Source organism: Sinohyriopsis cumingii, chromosome 18 (genome assembly GCF_028554795.1).
Source record: "Sinohyriopsis cumingii isolate HCF-2022 chromosome 18, ASM2855479v2, whole genome shotgun sequence".
Lineage (NCBI taxonomy): Eukaryota > Metazoa > Mollusca > Bivalvia > Unionida > Unionidae > Sinohyriopsis > Sinohyriopsis cumingii.
Window position 1 is genome coordinate 69,512,769 of NC_142978.1, and position 22,373 is coordinate 69,535,141.

The 22,373-nt window shown below is 34.4% G+C and overlaps 1 protein-coding gene across 2 annotated transcripts in view; it reads left to right on the forward strand.

Annotated features, from left to right (window-relative positions):
* Positions 1-22,373, forward strand: part of LOC149776915 (putative transporter SVOPL) — a 62,304-nt gene that overhangs the window by 25,476 nt on the left and 14,455 nt on the right. For both annotated transcript variants that reach the window (XM_089941627.1, XM_089941626.1), the window contains exons 8-14: positions 1,900-2,025; positions 6,125-6,253; positions 8,088-8,241; positions 9,529-9,606; positions 14,731-14,924; positions 16,233-16,322; positions 22,139-22,252. In XM_089941627.1, the coding sequence (XP_089797753.1) occupies positions 1,900-2,025; positions 6,125-6,253; positions 8,088-8,241; positions 9,529-9,606; positions 14,731-14,924; positions 16,233-16,322; positions 22,139-22,252 (885 nt within the window). The remainder of the gene's footprint in view (positions 1-1,899; positions 2,026-6,124; positions 6,254-8,087; positions 8,242-9,528; positions 9,607-14,730; positions 14,925-16,232; positions 16,323-22,138; positions 22,253-22,373) is intronic.

Sequence of the window (22,373 nt, forward strand, 5' to 3'; positions counted from 1 at the left end):
CAATAAAAGAAACCCAAATATTGTTCAACTTTTATTGTCACTCCTTGGGGTGCAAGTAGTGGATGAAAAGTGTTTCGTAAAAAAAATCTCAATATTTTACAAATCATTAAGTCTAGGGCAATAACATATCTTACAGGTCTTTAAATTACAATGCTTGGTCTTGCCCCAGGGTCAGAGAAATGATGCGTTGGGTCACAACTTGAAGCAGTTGAAATCCCTACCCTAGCACCATATGTAGGTTTGAAGGGATGTTAGGAGATCAGATATATATCCAGTACAGATACCAGGTCATTCTCCTGATGTAGGGAACTTGCTTTTGGGTCATAACTTGGAAACTGTTGAGATCTCTACTTAATAGCCAAATATATATTTGAAGGACATGAGAAGGTAAGTCAGACCTAGGTAGAGGTTGGATGCTCAACATCCCCTCCTCTTATTATTTATTCTCTTAACCTAATGTGATTGGGGAATGTATTTGAAGGAGAAAGCAAATGTTTAAGTAGATTATGTTCCTCCGAGAATACTTACCCAATCACATTACTTAAAAACCCTCCCAACCACCCTGCCATGCAAGCATCCTCATTAGTATCTCACTCAGCTAAAAACTAGTGACACCTGGTGGTGCCAAGGGGTGGTAATGGGCAAGAGCTATTGCCCTTTGTCTATTGAAATAGATAGAAAAAAGAAAATTTTTATTTTTTAGAAGGGCTGGATTCGCCAGGTAGGAGGCAAATGTTCTTAATTTAATGTGATTGGAGAATGTAATTTACTTAAAAATTTGCTTTTCAGAACATCTAGTTGACGGAGTTTTACTTTGTGAAGCAAGCCAGTAAAGGGTGGTGTGGTGTTACATTCTTCACAGATATGGCAAACAACAAAATATATGGACATACATCATTCCTATGTGTACCATATCTATTGAATTACAAGCACCACCTGCATGTAACATTATTGAACATTCAGATTAGTTCTTTTTGTCATTATTTGTTATCATAATCTTATTAAATACTAACTGTTAATTAGCCTAACAGAGGTGATTATTACAGCTATAATACATGTACAGCTTCATTAAACTTGATAACCTTATCATTCCTCCTCCAATGAAATGATCAGTTCCAAAAAGATTCTATAAAGACAAGCATATTGCGTCTTTAGATTGTATCATGCTGCTTTGACAGTGCTAACATGGTCATCCAGAACAATTGGTTCCTGACCAGTATTTGCTCAGAGAATCCAGCAGACAAGTTTGAAAACCAGCACCATCCAGTCTTTAACAAATGTAGTGATAAACATTTATGACACTTTCATTACCCTATTGAATTTGAAGTGTAGCAATTGTGACGCTGTATGACATATAATATTAAAAAAGGGGACATTTTGGGCTCTTAGTAATTCTATTCCAAGCCTGTGGGATTTGGGTCAAGGCTTGTGGGATGTGTGTGACAACTTGTGGGATTTGAGTCTAAGCTTGTGAGATTTGAGCGGGGCTTGTGAATTTTTATTATCACCGGCTGTGGGCCTTTGTCTAAAAAAAAAATTTCTTTGAGCACTGAGAGTAGCATTAAACTAATAGCAAGGCAAAACAGATGAGGCACCAATGCATTTGATTTAAATTACTGTGAATTTGCCCTCTTTTTGGGTGTGGGGTGTGGGTGATATTTATTAACAGGTAGCTATAGGACCCCTAGCTCAAAAGAATTTAAATATTGAAGCAAAAGTATTGTTTTACAAAACCTAAATATTTATACTTTCAAAAATAAGAACTTTTTTTATTGTTACTTTTTATTTTCAGTTGTTTATATCCATTTACATTTTAAAGATTATATTGGACTACATATTTTTCACACCATTACATCAATTTTATATTCATGACTGTTACAGTAAAATATGTACTTGCAGATTACTTGGGCTGCTGGTACTGTATTTGAGATAACTTTAGCATCATTGGTCCTTCCTACCCTTGGCTGGCGGTGGCTGCTGGCATTGTCTTCCATTCCAGCTCTTTCTATTGTTATTCTTCTCAAGGTAATTTTGTCAGATCTTTGAGCAGAAAATAGAACAATTCTCTTTATTTTAATTTATCTTTTGTGTCCATCATTCGAGTATTAAAATTGGTCAGTAATAACAGTAATGTTTTAACAGTTGTGTAGCCATGAGTCTGTTATACGGGTGGGAGAGAATTTTCAGCATTTGGACATAAACCTGTGATAAGGGATACAATTCTGTTGAATTTTAAAATGAGGTTCTAGTTCTACCATATTACCCTTTAATTTTTTGTACACAATCCAGCTGGAAATTAATAATTAATTAAAGGTATTGTAATTTTTCATACATAGCACTTTATCAGAAAATCCTTTAAGTTATCATATGTAAAAGTTCTACCAAGGAGATTTACATTTGAGAAAAAAATTGAAAACACCATAATGCCATTTTGTTTTTACAAAAATTAATGAGAAAACAATCATGATCCTATACAATTAAGGTAGGTTTTATGTTAGTTTTATTGCTGTTTTTTAACCTGTTTTTTTATATGTTAAAATTAGGAAGGTTCCAATTTCAGTGGCTTAAAAAATATGCCAATGTATGATCGAGATACGTCTAATGACGAAAGTATTGCTTTGCTATTGTATGATATAAATATTGATTAACTTTGGGTAAGTTCTTAAGTGAGGCATCAAAAAATGAAATAAGTGATTAAGAAATAAAAGAATTGCCATTTATGATCACAGAAAGGTCACTTATCTTTTCATTTATTAAATTTTTAACCAATTATGTTTATGTTTTTTGCTTGAATCAAGAAGAGAAGTTTACATTTGAAATGGCTTTAAAAAATACTGATGTACAATATACCTATGTTTCTTTCTTCTGAACACATGTTTGATATAATCCCAAATGACAACACTATTTGTTGCCTCAATTAAAACATATCTAACTGTTGGATAACCTTCCGTAAATTTGTAATTGAGTCATTGAAAAATGAAACAGGAGATTAAAAAATCAAGTAATCATGATTTATAATTCATATCATTCTTTTATTACTTTGCAACCACATATTTTGATGTTTTCTTTATTTGAATCAAAAAGAAAGTTCGCATTTCAAATGGCTTTTGAAAAAATACTGATGTAAGATATAGATACGTAAAACTACAATGTGCAGACAAGTCCCATTCTTTTATTACCTGTAAATGATGTATTTTGATTTTATATTTGACTTAAGAAGAATTTCACATTTCAAACAGCTTTGAAAAAATGTCATTGTACTATATAGATATGTCAAACAACAAATACATTTTTGCTTAGATTATGTTTCATATAATACCAAATGAAAAACATAACTATTTGTTGCCTCAAATAAAACTGATTCATTTTATTATTTTAACTTCATGTATCACAGTGAATAATGAAATGGGAGATCAAGAAATAAAAAATCACCATTTATAATCATACTGAAAGGCCTTTAGTAATCTCTCATAGAAATGGCAATTCTTATGTTAATCTACTTTCATTCATCAATCCAGCCTTATTTGTCTTCTTTACTGGTGAGAAAATAACTATAATTGATGCATGAACTCCCTTATTGTCATTAAAATATCTACTGCTGTATTTTAACAACTGGACAAAGGCCTTTACAGAACATATCCTTAAATATCATTGCAAATTAGTTCTCTTTATTAAGTCTGTCACCAATATAAACACCACATGCATTTTAAACTGAGCTCAGAAGCCCTTTGATGTTTTCTTATCCAACAAAAGTTATATCTCAGTACACGTTAAAGTGAAGACAATAGTCCATTGGTCAACTACTGACTTATTGTTTCATTATAGTCATGTAAACATAAAATATAAAAACCTTGTAATTTTCTATCATACATTTAAAAGTTGTTGACTGTTAAATCGATTCTCATATATACTATCTATTAAGTGCTTGTACTATTTTTACTCGGATCTAATTAATATTTTATTGCAAATCTATTCTAAGATACACTCCTCTATTGTTATCTTTATTGGCAATTACGACATCTGTATGGACAATGGCCTTGACAGCACATTGACATCTTTTGATTTCCCTAAGGAGAGCCTCGTTTCCTTATTGGTAGCCTCTCTGATTTGACCTCTTCTGTTGAAACTTGCACGCTGTTCAGTTTCCACTGGAATACCCTGACCAAAGCTTTAAGCTCATTGAATTAGCATGTAAATAACACTGCATAGCCATGTGGTTGTTGTGCAAATGTAGATTGTAATTAAAACAAGAATGAATCATTGATTTAGAGGTGTTGATTGAGAATGGAATATAGTAGTGTTCTAGTATGTGAGGAAGATCACATTCATCAGGTAATAAAAATAAAGATTGTATACGGACTCTTGAGTTGGGAGCAGAATGAGACAAAATTTGTATGTTTATTTTGTGTGTTAGTACCATTAGGTTGTCGAGTATTGTGTGTTCTGTAGACCTTGTTTGGATATGATCCCTTTATTTTTCGTACACAGTCGTAATGTACGGATCGATTTTGTTATACAAATGCTCTATTAGGAACAACCACATGCAGAACATGACCAGTGACCACAATGTCTTGGCAAAATATGCATTTCGTCACTGCTATGAATGACCGCATTGCAAAAACAAGGATAAACTCCACCAACCTTTGTTTAATCCCCGTAAAAACGACCACTCATACCATTCTAAATTGATTTTTTTTTTAGACAAATAGGTTGGCTACCGATGTCTGAATTTTTTTTAGCTATGCCTATAGTGTTTTATAGTTTCTGTCTTAAACCAGACTTAAGTATATGTAGATTATTTCCTAGTCTGGTTCCCTGCTTCATATGCTCCCTGCATTGTTCTCCGCTATTCATATAGGTTGAGCAATGCAGGGAGCATAAGAAGCACGGAACCAGACTAATTATTCCCGCACTTAGCATGCTTCCTGGGTTGAATGTAGGACCCGGCATCCCTATCAACAATCGTATTGCGAGAACAAACACCACTGACCTATATGTAATCAGTTGTTACAACGACCATTTGATTAGTAATGATTGTTCTGATCAAAAGCAAATATCAAAGGAATATTTAATAAAAGGATTGTTGCTGGTGATAGATGCTACAATATGTAAACCAGGCTAATGTACATGTCATGAATTGCTGTTGTAGTGCCAAAGTTGACATAGTGGTCACGTATATTGTTTGTCTATAGAGTTAATCCATATTGCCTGCAGGTGAATAAAGCCATAGTCTATTAAACCAGCAAGAGAGTATCGTTTGTAGGATTTGATTGATAGTGTTCAAGACTTGTGATGTTTGTTGTATTTCCCCTCGATTTTAAGTTCCCAATCACAAAGCCGTCATCTATTCAAGTTGGTGTGGTGGGGTTACACACTTTGCTTATAGAGGTAATCCCTGTATGTCATCTTTGAATGAAGCCGTTGACTTTTGTCTCTTAGTAAATGGTTCTGTTTCTGGATGAGATAATTGTTTCTTTTTATTTCATTAATTGTTAGATATGCAATGCACATGTATAGATTTGTCATATTTTCTCACTACCCAGTCAAAACCGTCTTTATGTTCAATATTACAATTGAGCACTAATAATTTTAACACCTAGAACCTAAATAAATATGGACGAACCTCCCAACTAACAAGAGACAAATTTTAAGGCTGGAGAAAACAATTATTGTAACTGAAAAAAGTGAAAAAGAGCAGACCACTTGCAGAAAGCGGTTTAAACATCGATAAAACAAATTTAGGTTGTTATAAAGGAAAACGAGTAATTCAGAAACGATTCATGTGCTAAAATATGTGTTCTTCAGATATAATTGTGATTTCATGTTTAATGATAGAAGTATATCTTTATTGCTCTATAATTTTGTTTAGATGAATGCATACAATATTTTAGCAAGAACTATTAATAAAGAATAGAATATATGTACAATGATTGTGGTTATATTTCTTGAAATTGTTCTGAAACTGGACCTTGAAAACTGGTCTTTTTGTACGAATCTGCTATGAGAGACCACCTGTCTTGAGAGACTGCTTTTTGCTGGCATAAGGGGTGGTTTCTCATAACAGGTTTTACTGTATATACTTATTGTTTTGAAATTTTAGGGTATTCTTTGTTTTTTCAATCAGTACATTCCAGAATCGGCTCGTTATTTGGTGGCAGCAGGAAGGAAAGAAAAAGCCATACCCATTTTAGAGTCAATGGCTCGAATGAACCGCAGTAAACTGCCACCAGGGGATCTGACAGCCTCAGATGCTGTAAGGATTTATTTGTTTTGCTTTTGATATATTCATGCAAAAGATAGAAGCCATTATGCTGTACATATTGTAAAGTAAATCTTGTTCCCCAACCGAAGGTCTGTTTGATACAGTGCAGTATTGTAATGGTAATGATATAATGCGGGTCATTCCAAATTTATTTTTATCTGTTTGGTGGGTTTATGTAGCATATTCATGTGTTATCTGGTTGGTGGGTAATGTGTTATAGCTACCTGTTACCTGATTGGTGGGGTAATTACCATATTTATCAATTTAATATCTGGTAGGTGGGTTAATGAACCATATTTGCCTGTTATCTTTTTGGTGCATTACTGTCTTGTATTTGCCTGTTATCTGGTTGGTGGGTTAATGTGCCAAATTTACCTGTTATTTTATTGGGTTAATTACCATATTTATCCATTTATCTGGTAGGTGGGTTAATAAACCATGTTTGCCTGTTGTCTGGTTCAGGGGTTGGCAACATAATTTACGTAGCATGCCATTCTCCCCCCAGATCAATTACAAATGGAAAAAGCGTGTGCAACCAGTAAGAGAGTAACACTCTTAAAATTGAAATTTTTGGTTGCCCTTCGCAGTTGGTTGGTTATTGTACCATATTAAAATATTATTTGAATGGTGGGTTGATTACCATATGTATCTTGTTATATGGTTGATTGGTTCGTTCACCACATTTACCAGTTGTAAGTAATGTACATTATTTACTTATACATAGCACACTGAATAATATAGATTTAGGTCTACCATCCTGACCCCACCCCCCTTGAAAAAATTGTAAGTTCATTTTAAATTTTAACTTTGTATTCTGTTGAAATAAGTTATTTTTTAATTTTACAAAACTTGTTGCATTTTGCTCTTTTCTGTTACTTAGTTCAAAACCATAGAGCTGTAACAATGCTACAAATTAATGTTTTTTTCATTTCAGTAGAAGTTTTGCTGCTTCAGAAGCTATTTCTCAACATATAAACATATATATTATATTTCTTTCAGATTGTTCATTCCCAAATTTTAATGGAGCAATGGTGGCTCATTGGTTAGCAGGTCAGATTCGTGACTAAAAGGGTGTGGGTTTGAATCCTACTATCGGACTGGCCTGGGTCAGCTTCTATGGTGTGTCTTTGGGCAAGGCACTTTATCTTCAATTGCCTCAGTGCTAAACATCCTAATTTTGTTGATTTGCTATAACATAACAAACCAGACAAAACAAAACCCAAATTTAAATTGAGTACATTAAATTCTTGCATCTCAGTTGCATTTCATGATGGAGTCATCTTCCTTTGAAGATAAGTTATAATATATGGAAATATTTCTGATAATTTTGACATATTAATTTTAATAGGAAGATAAGCAATACAGGAATAAAGTAACCTCTTGTGTATCAGATTCTACCTGGAAGATATTCATACATGTGAGGAAAAATTATTTCATGTGGATGTGGTCAAAAAGTTAACACATGGTGTTTCAGAGATCAGGAAGAAGAATTGGTTATGTTGTTGTTGTTGTAGGGTTTAATGCCATTTTTCAGCACATGATAGGCTATACATGGCGGCCAGCATTAATGGTGGAGGAAGAACCCAGGAAATCCTCAGAAAGAACCACCAGCCCTCAACAAGCTACTGGCAAGCTTTTTCACATACCCACATTGGCCGATTCCGAGACTCGAACCCATGCAGACAGCAGTGAGATGGCAGTGATCCGTAACGGAGAGCGCTTTAGACCACTCGGCTACTTGGGGCCCCTAATTGGTTATGCATTTTAAACCAGATTCAATGATTTAATTATATAAAAACTATATATTTTTCACTTCTTTTTGCAGGAAGTTAGAGGAAATCCAAGAGATTTGTTTTCGGCATCATATTTGCGGACAAGTTTGCAAATATTTGTCCTTTGGTTTGGTACTGCTCTGTCCTACTACGGAATGGTTCTTGCCAGTGCTGAAATTTTACAGTTACACAATATTGAGAAAACAGGTTCAGTCTTCACAGTGTTTAGTTTAGCATGATTGAAAAAAATTACGCTTTTGTTATCATGTGTGATAACATTAATTAGCGTTAGTCTATCCATCAGCCTATCTGAACTGAACTTGTTTCCATGTGATTACACAAAATCATCCATACACTTGCAGACTAAAATGTCAAGACTTATTTATACTCACTCAAATGCAGTGCTTTTATGATTATATTGCTTAATAATAATATGTAATTTATATGATAACCTTTTCATATATTTTCTTTTGCAAATTTTATGAAAGTAGTAGTTTTATTCCGTTGTAGAAAGGTTAAATTATAACTCTGCATGTTGCTTAATGAAAAGAGTAAATATTCAGGTTGATTTGGTTTTTGAGATGATCTTGCTTTATTCTCTGCTTTCTTTTCTAATCATTACTGAATCTGTCTCACCATTTATTGACTATGTTATGACACACTTGAGTTCTGTCTCACCCTTAATTGTTTGTGTAATGACACATTTGATTTGTCTGACTCAACCTTAATTGTCTTTGTAATGAAAATTTTGAGTTGCCTGTCTTATCCTTAATTGTCTATGTAATGACACATTTGACTTGTCTGTCTCACCCTTAATTGTCTATGTAATGACACATTTGAGTTGTCTGTCTTACCTTTAATTGTCTGTGTAATGACACATTGAGTTGTCTCTCTCATCCTAAACTGTCTGTACAACTAGACAAAAATGAGTCAATTTACTAAGACACAAATATTCTTAAACAGAAGATGTCATAATCTTTGAAAATGTGCTATATTTATCCTAAAATGTGCTATATTTCATTTCTAATGCTGTTTTTAACTGGAGGCATCGATACTGCTGTGTGACACAAATGAAACTCTGACTTGTTGTCTTAACATTTCCTTTTCACTTGGTAATCAGTTAATATAGATAATGCTGTAGGAGTTGAGGTATACGTGTTCTGTAAAAATGGTTGTTGCCAGGTACATTTGACTGTCTGGAGGATATAGGAATCCATATTGTAGAAAGACTGACTCAGAAGAAAACATGTTTATGCTGTTTAAATGTATTACATGTGGTTAGTCATTATATGCAATTGGTTGCATGACTTATTTCTAAATTTAGAAGCTTATTATATAAAAAGGACATAAAATAAATGAAGGTACTGAAAAGTGAATTGTTGTCATTGTTATGATGAATAAAACAAATCGTTTTTCCAAAACATATTTTAACATGTTGGTTTGCTGTGAGATTCTGTTGTTTGTTTTGCATTATTATTTGTCTGTCTCTTTCAGGAGGAAAGTGTAAATGTAATCTTCTCAAACAAGCTGACTATAATTCAATGATTGTGTCAACAATGGGAGAGTTCATAGGTATGTAAATTTGGGAACATGAATATTTAGTCAAATTTATTAAGAATTTATAGTCAAATTAATTAAGAATCCAGCCCTCCCAGAATAACGGAAAAATGTCTTTCCACCTCTATATCTTATAGATAAGAGAAGTAACTCTTACATATTAACTCCCCTCGTTCCCTCTAGCCGTCCACTGATATGTGACCAATTTAACCCCCATGAGCAGTGTCTCAGAAAGAATCCATTGCAGTTTGTATTTAATGTTGTCCATTTCAGTGATACAGTGAGTCAAAAGGCTGTTATGCCTGGCGTATACAACATTTGCATATTTTCTGGTGAAATTTGTTTGTATTCTATTTTTTCTTCACATTTCTTTCTGTTAGTTTCATTGGGTAATATATTTGATGGAGAAAGAAAATTTGTTAGTAAAGTATGCCTCTTTGAAAACACTTACTGGAGCATGTAACAATCTATCCCTCCCACCCTTCCTAGCAAATGCAAGCATCCTATTATAGGTTTTGCTTAACTGTTGACATCCAAGATATGGGTAGCCATCTAATGGGAACAAGGGAGTTAATTCCTTTTTTCAAGGTGACACTGCTAACATATGACTTCCACCTTTAGGAGAGCTGGGTTTGCAAAGTAGTGGATATGTGCCTGAGGTATTATAATTGGGTATGTATCATTGAAGACACATATTATTGTTTCACTGATTGGTTCTCTTCATTTTCGTTTGTGTTTGAAAATGTACACATGTTGATAGTTATGAAGCTTCATTCTGACAAGGGGTGGTTTCAGAGGTGAGGCAGTACATCCTTGACTGCAGTTGTTGCTAAAAACTGTTTCTTGCTGCCTAGTATTGTGGATGTTTGATTAGTATCCTACATCATTCACTTTTCAGTTCCCTTGACAATAAAATAACACTAATGAGATATGGTTAATTAGTCTCCTACATCATTCACTTTTCAGTTCCCTTGACAATGACACTAATGAGATATGGTTAATTAGTCTCCTACATCATTCACGTTTCAATTCCCTTGACAATAACACTAATGAGATATGATTGATTAGTCTCCTACATCATTCACTTTTCAGTTCACTTGACAATAACTCTAAAGAGATATAGTTGATTAGTCTCCTACATCATTCACTTTTCAATTCCCTTGACAATAACACTAATGAGATATAGTTGATTAGTCTCCTACATCATTCACTTTTCAATTCCCTTGACAATAAAATAACACTAATGAGATATGATTGATTAGTCTCCTACATCATTCACTTTTCAATTCCCTTGACAATAACTCTAAAGAGATATGGTTGATTAGCCTCCTACATCATTCACTTTTCAATTCCCTAGACAATAAAATAACACTAATGAGATATGATTGATTAGTCTCCTACGTCATTCACTTTTCAGTTCACTTGACAATAACACTAACGAGATATGATTCTCCTACATCATTCACTTTTCAATTCCCTTGACAATAACACTAAAGAGATATGATTGATTAGTCTCCTACATCATTCACTTTTCAGTTCCCTTGACAATAAAATAACACTAATGAGATATGGTTAATTAGTCTCCTACATCATTCACTTTTCAGTTCCCTTGACAATGACACTAATGAGATATGGTTAATTAGTCTCCTACATCATTCACGTTTCAATTCCCTTGACAATAACACTAATGAGATATGATTGATTAGTCTCCTACATCATTCACTTTTCAGTTCACTTGACAATAACTCTAAAGAGATATAGTTGATTAGTCTCCTACATCATTCACTTTTCAATTCCCTTGACAATAACACTAATGAGATATAGTTGATTAGTCTCCTACATCATTCACTTTTCAATTCCCTTGACAATAAAATAACACTAATGAGATATGATTGATTAGTCTCCTACATCATTCAATTTTCAATTCCCTTGACAATAACTCTAAAGAGATATGGTTGATTAGTCTCCTACATCATTCACTTTTCAATTCCCTAGACAATAAAATAACACTAATGAGATATGATTGATTAGTCTCCTATGTCATTCACTTTTCAGTTCACTTGACAATAACACTAACGAGATATGATTCTCCTACATCATTCACTTTTCAATTCCCTTGACAATAACACTAAAGAGATATGATTGATTAGTCTCCTACATCATTCACTTTCCAGTTCCCTTGACAATAACACTAATGAGATATGATTGATTAGTCTCCTACATCATTCACTTTTCAGTTCCCTTGACAATAACACTAATGAGATATGATTGATTAGTCTCCTACATCATTCACTTTCAATTCCCTTGACAATAACACTAATGAGATATGATTGATTAGTCTCCTACATCATTCACTTTCAATTTCCTTGACAATAACACTAAAGAGATATGATTGATTAGTCTCCTACATCATTCACTTTTCAGTTCCCTTGACAATAACACTAATGAGATATGATTGATTAGTCTCCTACATCATTCACTTTTCAATTTCCTTGACAATAACACTAAAGAGATATGATTGATTAGTCTCCTACATCATTCACTTTTCAGTTCCCTTGACAATAACACTAATGAGATATGATTGATTAGTCTCCTACATCATTCACGTTTCAATTCCCTTGACAATAACACTAATGAGATATGATTGATTAGTCTCCTACATCATTCACTTTTCAGTTCCCTTGACAATAACACTAATGAGATATGATTGATTAGTCTCCTACATCATTCACTTTTCAGTTCCCTTGACAGTAACACTAATGAGATATAATTGATTAGTCTCCTACATCATTCACTTTTCAGTTCCCTTGACAATGACACTAATGAGATATGTTTTGTTTTAAGCTATTAATAGTATCAAGTAGACTGGAAAATGTGTAGAATACAATGTTACCTTACAGATGTAGTATTTCTCCCATTACCTGTGCTCTAGAGACTTGGTCTGTACAGTCTAAACTACAATAAAAATTATTTATTCCACATTTCCAGAGAATACATGGATTGGATATGCAGATATTTGGTTCTGTTATTAACCATTGTATGAAAAAGGTAGAGGATGTTGGTTCTGCTAAGGTCAGAGAACATTTTGAATATTTATGGTTCAGATAAATGGACTTTTACATTTGTATTAATTGCACACAATATTTACTTGTTTGAAAATAATTTGTGCAATAAAATGTTTGAGTTTGAGTTTTAGCATAAACCACAAGGATGAACTCTTCATCCTTGTATAATTTGAGAGGTAAAACTAGGTTGATTGAACTCTTATAAGGTAAAATTATGACTCATTTAATTTGTTATTTTGTATACTGCAAGAGAATAAACTTGTTTATTTAGCTTCTTTCTTTTACCAATGTTTGCTGCATGAAGGAGCTACTGATGAACTTGAGGTTAGGTGTACAATTTACTGGTAGTAAATCTGAAGTTATATATGACATACTGGTAGTGAACCTGAAGTTAGGTATGGTGAACCTGAAGTTAGGTATGACATACTGGTAGTGAACCTGAAGTTAGGTGTGGTGAACCTGAAGTTAGGTATGACATACTGGTAGTGAACCTGAAGTTAGGTATGATAAACTGGTAGTGAACATCAGACTAGGTACAGTGTACTGGTAATATATGTGATGTTAGGTACATTTTACTGTAAATGAACTTGAGGTTAGGTTTACTGATAGTGAACTTGTGGTTAGGTACAACATACTGGTAGTACACTTAGGTGTATTGTACAATTAATGAGCATATGGTTATATATAATGTACTGAAAATGAATATGAGGTCAGGTATAATGTACTATTAATGAATATGAGGTTAGATAGGATGTACTATTAATGAATATGAGGTTAGGTGCAATGTAATGTTAATAAACATGAGGTTAGGCATGATGTACTGTTAATGAATATGAGGTTAGGTGCAATGTAATGTTAATAAACATGAGGTTAGGCATGATGTACTGTTAATGAATATGAGGTTAGGTGCAATGTAATGTTAATAAACATGAGGTTAGGCATGATGTACTTTTAATGAATATGAGGTTAGGTGCAGTGTAATGTTGATAAACATGAGGTTAGGCATGATGTACTATTAATGAATATAGGTTAGGTTTGATGTGCTGTTAATAAACATGAGGTTAGACATGATGTACTGTTAATGAATTTGAGGTTAGGTGCAGTGTAATGTTAATAAAAATGATGTTAGGTATGATGTACCATTAATGAAGATGAGGTTAGGTGTGATGCACTGTTAATGAACATGAGGTTAGGTATAATGTACTGTTACTGAAGATGACATTAGGTATGATGTACTGGTAGTGAATGTGAGGTTAGGTGCAATGTATCTTAATGAACATGAGGTTTGGTATGATGTACTTTTAATGAACATGAGGTTAGGTATGATGTACTGTTAATGAACAGTGTGATTTGGATTTTTAGCATAGCTTTAACAATTTTTCAGTCATATTGCTATGATGTCTACAGTGTGGCAGTTTGTTGTGATGTCTAGCACTGGGGCATCATGCTGCAGACATGTAGCATGATGACCCACCCAGTCACATTATTTTGACACCAGGCCGACCAGTCCTAACATTAGCCTCTTAATGGTAAGTGCCAGGTGAGGCAACTGTTAGTATCATTTTTATTGGTCTTTGCTATGGCTCAGCTGGGGTTTGAACCTGTGATGTCCTGCATCCAGAGTGGATGATCTACCCACTAGGCCACCAGAACGGTCTACTGTTAATGAACATGAGGTTAGGTATGATATACTGGTACTTCATGTTCTTAGATCAAATATTAAATTTTTTACATCCTTAGTTGTTTTGTTTTGGATCTCCACAGCATGTCTTTGCTTATATTGTTTGTAAAAATCATATACATTTTTATTTTGGAATGTCAGATAAATCTTTTCATTAGTTGAAATACCTATTATCCCTGTTTGACAGACACACAGTAGGATGAAACATTTCAACTGGATTTATAAATTTCTGCTTTTTGCAAAGTATCAATGTAAGTCAGTATTTTTTAAATTTCTTCTCTTTTTTCCCTTTTTTATTCATTCCACTGTACGTAAGATACAAATTTCGTCAATTTAGGGGCTTGTTTTCAGTGGATTTAGCTCAATTTAATCTAAACATTTAAATTTTTTCAGCCTTACCACTCAACATATTTCTCATTGATGTGATTGGCCGCCGCTGGACAGGGGCCATGAATATGTTTGGGTGTGGCTTGTTCTTCATCCTATTACAACTGCCTGTTTCCCAGGAGGTCCTTACTCTCTTCATATTCATGGTGCGAGGTTTCTCTTCAGGAATGTTTAACTTCGTCTACATCTACACATCGGAGGTAGTTAAAGTCGTTCTTTGTAATATCCTTCTGTGAAAGTTTGAAGCATGTAAAGAAGTGAGTGCAAGGGAAATTATATTGGAGACTTAAGTTATGTATGTTGCATGTGAAAGTTAAGAATAGGTTTGTTTTGGACACAAATTTCACCATTTTGTTCTTTGGAGAGTGCAACTGTGCACATTTACAGTAACTCAGAAAAATCTTGGAGGAGTTGGTGGCAATAAATGCATTAAAACTCTTATGAATGTGTATTAAATGGTAGGATCATAGAATTCCTGTGCATTCTTAATGCACAAGAATAAATAGATTTGTTTTGTTAGAGTTTTGTTGCCCCATTGTCTTCTTTTTAAGCGTGCAAATGCAGTTGTATACTATATTTATTTGGATGGCCCCCTCACCTTGTCAAATCCCAGTGTTTTTTTTAAATTATATTTTCCCCATCCCCACCTTACAGGACCATGACTCAGGGTTGTAACCAAACATTTGTTGCATATATTATGTTTTTCTCCAATCCCTTCCACTCACAACAATAACCCAGGGGTAAAAAAAAACAGAATATTTGCGTACGGTATGTATCCTTCTTCTTTTAATATATGTGCACAGTCTGGTCAAAATCTTATTGTAATTACAAATTTCATACACCATATATACTTGCATATAAGTCAAATCCAACTGCAAAAAAATAGACTCTAATCTGCCATCACATAATGCACTGGCACATCCAGGTCTATGTTGTTTGTTCTACTGAGTACTCCTGACAAACTGCATTGACCCAGATTTGCCAGTGCATTATATGGGTGTGTGCAGTGAATATATACAGTATTTGACCATTATCCCCCACCCAGGATTGGCTCCAAAATCATATTGCTCTTAAAGTTGGTCACCACATGTGCAGCATATGTGCCATGTTTGGTTGGTAAATGTCCACTCTGTAGTTCAGAATTATTGATGATGGACAGACAAATTGAATATCCCCTAGATAAAGGGTGGAAATAATGACATACCACTGCAGACTGCACATTCCCAGATCAGCCATCACTTAATGTTCCAGCCGATCTGGGACTGTGCATTTTGTTTGGTGCAATCAAAAGAACAAACAAAACTCTAGCCTGATCTGCTGGCCATTATGCATTTGGACTTAATAGCAGCTATATATTGTACTTGCCAACCATTATGATTTTAGTGTAATAATTACTGTTTTATATGCTGAATTATGTCTTATGGTCGCCTGTGTGTGAATGACTCTTTTAGGTACAGCGATCTAAAGAAGATTATGTATATCCTTTAATTTTCTGATCTTAATTACAGGTGTATCCGACCACAATACGGACACTAGGTCTTGGTGTATCATCTGCATTTGCCCGTGTGGGAGCCATGATTACACCTTTTCTAGCCCAGGTAAAACATCATTCCTGCATATTGTGATTGTGCTGAACAAAACAAAATGTTTATAACAGGGTTTATTAATTTTGTAATTAATCACTTGTTTGACTTTGTTTAAAAATTTGATATAAAATTGCGATAAAATAAACCCAATATATATTGTATAATCATAATCTTTTGCTCAAACATTTATGACATTTAATGCTTTGGAAGGCTCTGTTGCCATAACAACAGAATTTGGATAAAATTTGTGTTCAGGAGACAAATTATAAGAGACTGTTTAAATCATGAGAAAGAAATCCTTGTGCCAATTACTGATGAATCTCCAAATTCCACCTACTTATCACCAGCTGTTAATTAACATACATGATTTTTCACCATTTTAAAGGGGAATTTCACTTTTCTCCTGACTTGAATCCGATTTTTCTTGATATAGTCCATTTTTTTAATCATCTCTGATCTGTTTTTTTTAAATGGTCTGTTCGGTCCCATTCTACAACGACCCTTGTAACTTATTTGTTCCTTATATTAGTTAGCACATGAGTCTCTTAAAGAGTATTCTGATTGGTGAAAGGTTTAAATTCATCCATTGAATCTTCGTATAATGGAAACTGATGGCAATGGAAAGAAGAAGCATGCTTGTAAAACATGGCATCCTGAGATGTTGAGAGAGACCATGTCATGAGAAGTTTAGTAATGGTTTAAAAAACGTATGGAAATAAGAATGGCTGGAGCGAAAAGTCAACAGAAATTTAGTTGGTCAGTTTATAAGAAAACTGAATGCTTGAGGACTGGCATTTTGTGACCTCTGCTCTACGATAATCGCAGTTGGAAGAGTTTGGAAGCTGCATATGGAAAAATTGAAGCTCAGAAAGCATCTGGAAAAACTGCCAATTAATTACTATAAGAAGAAAGATTTCTTGCATGAGAGAACAGATGTAGCTCTCTGTCAGAATATGCACACTGCATGTCGCCAATACAAGCACCAGCTTGAAGGAAAAAGACTCTCATTGAGAAGGAAAAGAAACGATTCACATTGAGCCAAAACAAAAGTCAAAAAGGAAGGCTAAAGAAATCTTTGCCAAAGCTGCAAAAGAGCTCGACTGGCGTATCAACAGGTTGTGTCCATTGGAGAAAAAGACAAGTGAATGTATGGGATTATTTGTATATACTTCATATACTTGGGTGTTTATTTTACAGATTTGTTATGAAAAGAGAGAAGTATAATATATTTGCTGCAAAACTTGAGAAATTATTGTGACTTAATTACGATGTGAACACTGACATGCACATGAAATAACTTAAGCACCAATAGTATTGGAGAACAAATTCATGGGACAATAAATATTGTGAAAATATTCAAGTTGAACATTTTTGTAAGTTTGTTAGTTTTTCAAATGATAATTTTGTTATATATTACGACCATAAGTTGCACCAGGAACAGTTTTTATGATTGTAAAATGCATTTTTGGCCGGGGGCCTTCAGTCTCCTGGACCCCCAGATCAGGGGAGCTGCCCCTCAAGACCCTGTTGGGGGAAGACCCCCAAACCCCCCTTTCAAATTTTCAGCTTTTTTGTGGAATACCAAAATCATGTCTGTAAATAAGCAATGCTGAATCAACATTAAATTGGACTGCTGCCAGACTTTGTTTGATTTATTGTGTAATGATGTTCTAATTACTAAATCTTTTGGGGCCCCAAGTGGCCGAGTGGTCTAAAGTGCTCTCCGTTACAGATCACTGCCATCTCACCTCTGTCTGCATGGGTTAGAGTCTTGGATTCGGCTAATGTGGGTATGTGAGAAAGATTGCCAGTAGCTTCTCGTGGGTTGGTGGTTCTTTCTGGGGGTTTTCCGGGTTCTTCCTCCACCATTAATACTGGCCGCCATGTGTAGCCTATCATGTGCTGAAAATGGCATTAAACCCTACAACAACAACAACAACTAAATCTTTTTCTCTGGAAAGTGACATAGCTATTTGTTATTGTAAGTAAATGCTTCACTAATTAGCAGGTGTGCTTATTTTTTATTTAGCATTTTGCATGTCCTGCATCATGCTGTCTAGCACAGTTGAATAAGTTAGACAGTTTTAAGACAACCTATATCAGTTGCAGTAGCATTTGATTTGATTTGGGTATCATAATTTTGTACATCCATACAAACCATTATATATATGTGTGTGTGTGTGTGTGTGTGTGTGTTTATGTACTTTTAGCACAATTAACCTAAAAATATGGATATAGATAAATGAAATTTGGAAAGCATGTCCAAATTCATATATATAAGAACTGTTTTTATGTTCACAATATTAATTTTGGGTACTTACCCTTGTTAACCTAAATTTTCAGTGCAAACATTATTAGCATAGTTATTAAAACGTTAAACAAAAGTAATTTAGAAGGCATCTTTTTTCTTGTTATGATGTTTTTCTCTGTGTCAGATAAAATAAAAATGGAATTTCAGTTCCTAATGAGGGGGCCCTGAGTGGCCGAGTGGTCTAAAGCGCTCTCCATTACGGATCACTGCCATCTCACTTCTGTCTGCGTGGGTTCAAGTCTTGGATTCGGCCAATGTGGGTATGTGAGAAAGCTTTCCAGTAGCTCCTCATGGGTCGGTTGTTCTTTCCGGGGTTTTCCAGGGTTCTTCCTCCTCCATTAATACTGGCCGCCATGTAGGGCTTATTGTGTGCTGAAAAATGGTGTTAAACCCTACAACAACAACAACAATGACAACAACAGTTCCTAATGAGAGCTGGAGTTTTGTGTTTGATTGCTTACAAAGATGAACAAAGCATTACATTCTTGCATCATGTTATGGGGTCCCGAGTGGCCGAGTGGTCTAAAGCGCTCTCCGTTATGGATCACTGCCATCTCAGCTCTGTCTGCGTGGGTTCAAGTCTAGGATTCGGCTATTGTGGGTGTGTGAGAAAGCTTGCCAGTAGCTTCTCATGGGTCGGTGGTTCTTCTCGGGGTTTTCCCGGGTTCTTCCTCCTCCATTAATACTGACCATCATGCATAGCCTATCGTGTGCTGAAATATGGCATTAAACCCCACAACAACAACAACAAAAGCATCATGATATTATCTTTATTGATAAGACTTGAGTCTTTACATATGCACGTGCTGATGACAACCAAATGAAGATCACACTGTTAACAAGGCCATTTTATTGATACAGTATCATAACAGAATTGGTTTTGGCTTTAAAAATAAGAGATTCAATTCGCTTCCCTGTATGAGATAGAAGACATGCATAAGACCATGAGAGAGACAGACTGGGTTCTATTCCTGACAGCGATTGTTAGAATTTGTCTCCTGCTTGTCCGACTCGGAGTAGCTGGTGTCCAGGTTGGAAATGGGTTTCGACTGCTTTGAGAGGTGAGTCTGGATGACATTCGAGGACAAATGTCATGGCATTGGGGAGGACAGTATATGTTTAATACTAAACAGCCAAAAAATGGCTTGAAACCCATAACAATGACAATAATAAAATATATTCAAGACATAAATATAGAGTTTAACCTTTGACATCAGAGTAGCGTAGGATATTGATAAACCCTAAATACTTGTCAATCCGAAATTGTTTACACTTTCATGATTTGAAAACAATGAAATACACTAAGGTAAGCTGGGCCCATCGATTCATGTATTTTGTATCTTTCTTTTTCTTCCATCTCTCTCTCACAAATCTGAACTTTCACTTAGTGTTGTGATTGTGTGGCTGAAACTTGACAAAATGGATCGCCATTTGTGTATTCCACAAAAAATTGAAGTAGTGTGTACAATTGACTTTGAATTTCATTAAAAAATTCTTCAATTCTGAATATGAAATAATTGAAACTGGACAGGAGCTTATAATATAGTTGAACTCCAGTCTAAATATAGATATATATATATGACCGCTCCGGTGGCCTAGTGGTTAGAGTGTCCGCCTCAGATGCGGGAGGTTGTGGGTTAGATCCCCAGCTGAGTCATACCAATGACTTACAAAAATGGTACTAACAGCTGCCTCGCTTGGCGCTCAGCATTAAGAGGTTAGTGTTGGGACTAGTCGGCCTGGTGTCAGGATAATGTGACTGGGTGGGACATCATGCTACATGTCTGTGGCATGATGCCCGAGTGCTAGACATCACTATAAACTGACACACTACAGACATCGTAGCGATATGACTGAAAAATTGTTAAAAGCTACATTAAAAATCCAAATCACACACACACATATATATATAATATTTAAACATTCTTTCAACTGCAGGCCTATAGATCAGTGATGAATTTCTACTCATTCATTAATCATAAATGACATAGGAAAATAACAATAAAAAGTATTAATAGTCTGTTTTCTAAATGAAATTAAAATGGTACACAATCTCATCGAAATACTTTCTTTTTTCCATTCCCCTCTCCCATCTCATGCGCAAGGGACATAGTAAGCAAAAAGTTGGAGTGAGTGAGAAAAAACATTGTGCTTGATGAAAACATTAAAACTGAACTTGTACCAAGTAACCTACAGTAATCTGGTTTGTCGTATTGGGTATGTGTATGCTTTCCTTGGGATCCATCTACATTGTTCATAATATCAATGATACATAGTTGCAGTAGCCAGTCGACACTAGGCCAATATGTTAAATTTATCAGTTACAAGGCATACAAACTGTAACATATTTAATTCTTTGTTGTTGTTGGTTTTTAAAGCTATTATAATGTTCTAAAAATCAATTATTAATTATTTAATATAAAAATGTACAAATGGTCGCCCCTGCACCCCTCTCTCTCTCTCTCTGGATTATCATAGCTAGATATGGGCAAAAATCCATGAAAATACAAGCATTGGGGATTTTAGCTTGTGTCATATGATGATGTCTCTTTACCTATGAATGATGGTAAAATTTAGTCAAACCATCCAAATGGGAGAGCGAGACAGAGAGAGAGAATTTTATAGTCTTTAGGAATGTTAAAGCAGAATAATGACTCAGATGAACTGTCAATATGTTAAAATATTTTAATTACCTCTTGTTGCTTCGTCATTTCGCTTAGTTCCTATTCCATGCTAATTTCCATACGCCAGTACATGAATACCTGACAGTTCAGGTTCAGTGTACAAGGAGCTAACTGTGTTTGAAGTGCACTACTTTCTTCATAAAAACCACATTTCATGTTTGAATCATGTCTTATTTTGATTTAATAAATGTGAATAAAAATAGAGGAGTTCATTCACTCAGTCAATATACAGTTGCCCGGAGCATATCGTAACTCCATTCAAAGTGCAAATATGTGTATTCGTATGTGATATAAATAAAATATATGTATAGTATGTAGGCTGTATCAATGATATACCACTCATTGTATAAATTTTTAATTAAAAGGAAACTTTTTTAATGAATAATTTATACATCTCATGGTATATCATTGATACAGTGTACATACTAAATACATGTGTGTGTATGTGTGTATATATATATATATATATATATATATATATATATATATATATATATATATATATGCATGACTGAAAAAGTATTGCAGAAAATGATGAGATAGACAGTAAAAGATGAGATTGTAGTTAATATGGACAAGGTAATGAACAATAAATGATGAGATAATGAATGTTAAATTATGAGATTTGAGCTAAAATGCAGATGCAGAAGAAATGAATTCACAATGCATTTCAAATGCATTTTTTGGGGTACATGGATGTTTCTGAGTCACTGTACCAGGAAACTATGTCTGATCAAATGAGACTGAATGCATGTTTGCATAATTATAAACAGTTTACTTGGTGTAATTCTGTATTTACATAATAATTGTATTTTTATTATCCTTCTTTCCAGGTTTTACTGGACAGATCATTGACAGCTGCAGTCTGGGTGTATGGTCTGATAGGAATATTTTGTGCAGTTTGTGCAGTCATGTTACCGATAGAAACAAAGGGCAGGGCACTTCCTGTAATTCACTGTTTCATTATTTTTAAATATTATTTGTAAACTCTTATGGTATTACAAATGATTTACCAAAATGACCACAGTAAGAAACATATTTTGTCATTTCCAGTCTGGGATTTGCTGT